General features: G+C 63.3%; 1 protein-coding gene across 1 annotated transcript; it reads right to left on the reverse strand.

Moving 5' to 3' along the window:
* Positions 1-1,678: 1,678 nt before the first annotated feature.
* On the reverse strand, positions 1,679-5,990 carry LRRC3C (leucine rich repeat containing 3C). The gene is made up of 2 exons (XM_059489380.1): positions 5,917-5,990; positions 1,679-4,210 (listed from the first exon to the last, which is right to left on the reverse strand). Exon 2 carries the CDS (start codon positions 4,155-4,157, stop codon positions 3,360-3,362), a length of 798 nt encoding a protein of 265 aa, XP_059345363.1. The 5' UTR covers positions 4,158-4,210; positions 5,917-5,990; the 3' UTR covers positions 1,679-3,359.
* Between the last annotated feature and the right edge of the window lie 306 nt (positions 5,991-6,296).

The raw sequence follows: 6,296 nt of genomic DNA on the forward strand, positions 1-6,296 counted from the left end.
CTTCCTTCCCTCTTGGAAATCGAATCAGTTCAAAGTTCAGGATGCAGTCTGGGAACACGCTCCACTTGTAGGCAGGGGAAAACAAGATTTCTCCCAAAACTTCCTCCCAAAACTTTCTCCCAAAGCCCCCCTCTTGCCACCTGGCACATCCTGGGGGTTTCCTAGGAACACTCCTCATCCCTGTGATCCCAGGGGATTCCTGGGAAAGAGTCATCCCTGCCAAGAGGATTCAGGTCACAGCTCCTGCCCCAGTGACACGTTTCCCTCCATCCTGGAGAGGAGAGGAGAGCAGCCTGGGCAGGCAGAGCTCCTTGGAAGTTAATAACAGAGATTTACCGGCATGCTGGAATGCACAGAAGGAGGTCACGCTGTTAATTCTCCTGCTGCTGATCCCTGTGGATAAATCTACATCAGGAAACGAATTACCCAGAGAGGGGTATTAAAAGGGATGATTCTAATTATTTTCTGAAGGAGAAGTTCTGCCTTTAATGCTGAGCCCCTCGTGCCCACCGTGCCGAGTGCCAGCTCCCATTCTCAGCAGGGTCTGGCCCCACAGCACCTCACAACTGGAAAGAGTGGGATGAGAAAAATCTCTCCTTGAGACTGAAGGCATCTGGCAGGCTGTGTCCTCTGCTCCTGAGACCCCAGGTTGGTGACAGCACCCCCAGGAAACATCTCCATAAAGTCATTTTTCTGTTCTTCCCCATTCCCTGTCACACGTGATTAAATATCTGACAGTACTGATAGCCTAAATCCAGCACGATTCCATCCCACACCAAGTCACCTTCCCAAATCTTACTGCAGATTTTTTGTTACACTCCTTGTGTGTTTTATCCCCCTTTACACCCACACAGGCTGTTCCACAGCCAGACAAACCCCTGGAATCCACTTCCTTTCCCCCGTGCTCATCAGTGTGGGCTGGAATGAGCCTGATGGTTTCCATCCAAGCAATTCCAGAGACAGGATCCAGAGCAGGGCTGACCTCGGGGCGCTCGGCATCATCCAGCCCCGTGAGAGGGGACACCTGCAGGACTCCAGGGAGCCACGGGCAGGGTGGCAGCTGCGGGCACGTGTCCTGCGTGTCCCCCAGCCCTCCCCAGCTGCTCCGGGAGCCGCGGGAGGAGCATCCCCAGAGAGTGACCGGAGCGGGGACAGCAGCCATCTGCTCCAGAGCCCGGGGTCTGCGTCTGGAGACAGCCGAGTGACAAACAAGGTTAATGTCCCACGAGCGGGAGCTGTCACTCTGCGTTAGAGCCCGGCTTTCACCTTCCATGGCGCAAGACTCCAGCACGGATCGCGCGGGGAGAGGCGCCGGCAAACGGGGACGGAGCTGTGACCGGAGAGGCCTCTTGTGGGGACCGTGGGGTTGGAAGGGCTTGTCCCTCCCTGCCCGGGTACCCCGCGATGGGCACGGCAGGGCAGGCAGCGGAGCAGAGCCCTGGGAAAGCGCCCCACGGTGTCCTGGGTGCCGCGGGGACCGGCACCGTGCCAGCGACCTGAGCCGAGCCCGGCTGTTCATTATTGAAGGCTGGGGCAGGGTTACCGGAGGGACGGGTGTCCTGTTTCTGCCACCGCCACCGCCTGTCGCGGGCACCTCCGTCCTTCCTTTGCTGCCACACAACGTCACCAGGGCCCGGTGACCCACAGACACACACAGCAGCACACGCCGGCCACCGGCTCCAAAGTAAAAGCCAACTTTATTGTCGTATAAAGAACTAAAATGTCCCTTAACCCAAACACAGATGGGTCGGGTGGCCCCGGCACAAGCGGTGGCCTGGGGGGAGCAGCCTGGGGGGGTTCAGTGGGGTCCCCCCCAGCCCCTTTTCTCCTCAGCCGGTTGCAGAGAGGGGAGGAGCTGCCGTGGGGCTGCGGGGACGCCCGATGGGAGCTGGGGCTGAGGTGTTTGTGCGTTGCAGAGCTCCTGCTCTGTGCTGGAATCAGGCACTTGTGGAAGGGCGTGGGCCCTGCTCCTGCTCCCACCAGCACCGGGGCATGAGGGTGGCACAGGCAGGGCTGGAGCTGCCCACACCAGGGGCTGAGGCTGGGCCTGCCCACAAGGCAGCTCTGGCCCGCTACAGAGGAGCTTCCAGCAGCTTTGGTTGGTGCTCTTGGTGAGTTAAGGCAATTTAGCATTGGTTGGTTTAAAAAAAGGCCAAAACCAGCAAAACTAGATGTCCCAGAGGCCAGACAGGCAGGTGGAAGAGTCTGGGGTTGCTCTGGTTTTGCTCTGAGTTGCCATTTGGGCCCTGCATGCCCAAAGTGGGCACTGACCCCTGCCTGTGCCAGCCCTGTGCTCAGCATCGCCTCCACCACTGCCACCAGGAACCTGCAGCCCAATACTGGAAGTGTCAAGAAGGGACTTTGGGATATTTTAGGGGAGATTCAGGCTCCTGACAGCAGTGCAGGGGTGGGGAGAGGACAGAGGAGCCATGGCAGCTCCCTCCATCCTGCTTCCCATCACAGTGACCGGTCAGCAGCTTGTGAGGTGGGAGCTCCCCTCTGGCAGGGATACCAGCAGATGGCCAAGGATGCTGCCAGCACCCTCCCTCATGGCCCCCAAGAGCACCGAGGGGACCCCCACTCCCCAAATGTCTCGGCAGGGCTGGAGCCACTGCCAGGACCCCCAGCTGCCCCTCCATCAGCACCCACATCCCTGGCAGCCCCAAAGGAGCTCATTCCCCGTTTGGTTCTTGTTCCCCACACTCCAAGGGGAAAGGTCCTGGGTTTGTCCATTAGTGACTCCATGTCCGAGTGGTGACACCCACGCCCCTTGCCCCACCTGGCCTGAGTGCCCGGAAAGGGGCAGGGAGATGAAACGGAAGATGGGGCGGCACCAACCGGTGTGCCCCCACCCCCTGCCCCACCTCTTGGTCCCGCTGACCCTCCAGGGCCAGTGACCTGGCAGGACACTGGCCTTGCACCCATACTGCTCCTCCCCAGTGCCCTCCCAGCAGGGATCCAGGCCCAGGCTGCCCTGGGCTGCTGTACCATCTCTTGGGCAGCCAAGGGGGAACCGGGGAGAGATGAAAACACCGATTTCATAATGCCCCAAGGGATCTCTGCAAAGGAAATATAAAATGTTTTAGATGAAGTCCAAATGTCCAAGTCAGTCAGAGCAATGGCCACATGCCAGGGGGATGCTCTGGGTTGCTCCAGTCCTCCATAACTTGGGAGGATGCTGCAGATCCTCCATGCTCACATCTGATACCTATCCCTGACCTCAGCCACAGAGCCAGGGACTCATCAGCCGTGGCTGCTGCTTCCAGGAGGAGAACAGAACAAACCCAGGAGTATCTCTGTGCAATGCCAGTGGCTGGTGCCCAGCTCCACACGTCCCCATGTCCTGCAGGATGCTGTGCTCACACCACAGTGCTGATGGTGGACGACTCCTCCGACCGCCGCTGTTTGCTGGGCAGTGACTTGAGATACTCCAGGTGCCGCCGGGCGTCCTCCTGGTTCTGCCTGACGTAATAAACCAGGTAGGAAATCACCATGGCGAACCAGCCGAACATGGTGACCAGCATGGCGATGTCCGTGGTCTTCTTGTACACGTTACAGAGATCTGTGTCTGCAATGACCTGCAGGAAAGCTTTGCCCACGTGCTCCTCCTGTGTGGAGGAGTCGCACACGATGCTCCCCGAGGATTCAGCCACCAGTTCCACAGCACGGATCAGCTCCTGCAGCCGGCAGTCACACAGCCAGGGGTTGTGGGACAGGTTCACCTTGGCTTTCAGGTTGCTAAAAGTGTCTTTGCTGACCGACACCAGCCTGTTGGAAGACAAGTCCAGAGAGTGCAGGTGCTCTGCCAGGCCCTGGAAAGCCCCAGTCTCAATTCTGGCGATGGCATTGTGGGACAGATCCAGCTCCAGCAGGAGCGGCAGGTCCCGGAAGGCATCGCGAGGCAGGAAGGGAATTTGGTTGAAGTCCAGGTAGAGTTTGTTGGTGTCGTTGGGGATGTCCCTGGGGACCTCGGTCAGCTGAGCGTTGCTGCAGCGAAAGATCTTCAGCCCCTCCTCTTCTGAGGGGTAACAGCCCTTGGGGAAGGCAGCGGCTGGGTGGAGGCAGGAGCCCAGAAGGAGGAGGAAGAGGAGGAAGAGGCTCTGCAGAAGCAGTCCCATGGTGATGGGGCGGAGGAGAACCCCTTGTGCCGCAGTCATGGTGCTGCACTGCCTTCCTCACACCCACAGTGCTTCAGCTGGACTTGGCACATCTGAGACAGGGACAACAAGGGGACAGTGTCAGGCTTAGACAGGGGCAGAACTGTCACTGAGCTGGCTGTGGACACCACATCTGACCCTGGCCATGAAGCAGGGACAAGAATGGCGACCAGGACAGCTGTCATGGCTCACACTTTCCCCCATGCCCGGCCATCACCTCGCTCTAGGCTCCTGCGTGGCAGGATCAGGCCCCAGGGGCTGGGCACGTCTCCTGCGCCGGCAGCTGGGCTCTAACAACCGGAGGCGCTCGGGCTGAGCCAGAGGCGGGGTGAGCTCCAGCCCTGCCAAGGTCACGGCGCCGCGATCGCTGCTCGCAGGAGGCCGATGCATCCTGCGGCGGCCGGAGGACGCACCAGAGCGAGCCCCGGCTCCGGGCGAGCGGCCGCTGCAGGCGGCCCCCGGGGAATGCCACGGAAAACAAGTGCAGGCAGCGGCTCAGCAGGTTCCTGCTCCCGGGAGCGCCCGGGGCACACGCGGGTTTTCTCCTTCCGAGGGGACCGGCACAGGTGGGTGCTGCTGTGCTCTGCCCGCTGCCACCCCACCGTGGAGTCGGGCTGCTTACACCACCCCGTAACCATGGGCCCCATCCAGCCCTTGATTCCGGAGGGGAAAAGCGTCAGCAGGAAAGAAACAAAAACAGAAAAAGGAAATTCACTGGAGCTGAGCGTGCAACGAGTTCCCAGGGTGGTGGCAGCAGATAAGGGCCGTGTCTGAGCGCTCCGAGCGCTGCCCGGCTCTCCCAGCCCTGGCTCCCAGCACGTCCAGGGGTCCCAGCCCGTCCCTGTGCCGGCCGTGGCAGAGCAGCCCTGGGGGCAGGATCCAGGTGCTCTCCCAGCTTCCCAAAATCGAAGCCACTGGCGCCAACAGGCACCTGTGTCAGCCGGCCGGGCAGAGCTCAGTGCAGCTGCGGGAGCCCCGCTATTCCACCAGCGAAGCTGCCTCTGGCCCCTCTGCTCCCCGGAGCACCCCAATACCGGCAAAGCCGCCTCGGGGTGCTGAGCGGGGCTCCTCGGTGTGCTGCAGAGGCGGCCACCAGAGGGTGGTCCCCAAGCACAGGTAGGAGAGCAGCCGGGTGCTGGGCACTGTCACACAGCCCTGCCACGCCGACACACCCCAAGGTCACACCTGTGCACAGCTCAGCCTGCGCTGCCGGAGCCCCGCGATCCAGGAGGGTCTGAGAGGGAAGCAAAGCTCAGGGCACACCAAGGGCACCGGGACCCCGGAGCCCACTGCACCAGCCCCCCGGGTGTGACAGAGGTAACCTGGGACAAACACAGCCCCGGGGTACCCGCTGCCCGGGAAACCACCGGCATGAGCCGGGACCCGGTGTCCCGGGAGGGGGCTGCTTCATCCACGGAACCGGGACTCCCCTGCGGGTGGGACGCGGACCAGAAACGGCAGCGACGACAACGAGCCAGCCCTTGCCCCAGCGCGGGTTTCCCAGCCCGCAACAGGGCGAGGGATCTCCAGCGCGAACCAGCGCCAGGAGATGCTGTTGAGGAGCCGGGGGCAATGCGGACGCCAGGATTCTCCGTGAGCCCGGGGATGCCCGGGAATCCCCCCGGCCCCGCTTGACAGCGGGGGCGTCGCAGGCGAGGGAAGCCCCGGTGCTTCCCCGGGGAAAGCTCCGATCTGCGCGGCGCTGCCGGCCCTCCCCTCCCCGCCTCCCGCCCCACCGGAGGTCCCGTTGCGGACTCACCTGCCTGTGCAGCCCCCGGCGGCGGAGCGGCCCCGCGCCCCGGGCCGGAGCGGCCGCGCCCCGCGCAGCGCGGCGGCCCCGGAGCCGGCGGCGGCGGCGGGGCCGGTGGGCGGGATCCTCCGCCCGGGCCTCCCCGGGGCTCCCCGCCCCCGACCCGCCCCGCGGGGGGGCCGTGCAGCGCCGAGCACCCTCGGCCCCGCGCCCGAAGCCTTCCCAGCTCCGAGCCCCGCGGCAGAAGCGCTGCCCTGGGTCCTCACACCGGCAAGCGCGGGAAGACCGGAGAGACCCAGTGAGGAGCTGCCGAGACCCCCCCGAGCCGGGGGCAGCTGGGACCGGGGCGTCCCGGGACGCTCCATGGCCGCCGCCCCCCCGGGCCCCCG

The sequence above is a fragment of the Ammospiza nelsoni genome, chromosome 26 (assembly GCF_027579445.1).
Source record: "Ammospiza nelsoni isolate bAmmNel1 chromosome 26, bAmmNel1.pri, whole genome shotgun sequence".
Lineage (NCBI taxonomy): Eukaryota > Metazoa > Chordata > Aves > Passeriformes > Passerellidae > Ammospiza > Ammospiza nelsoni.

What these genes read in the sequence shown, in the direction of transcription:
- LRRC3C (XM_059489380.1), bottom strand. Translation starts at nt 4,157, where the DNA reads ATGACTGCGGCACAAGGGGTTCTCCTCCGCCCCATCACCATGGGACTG.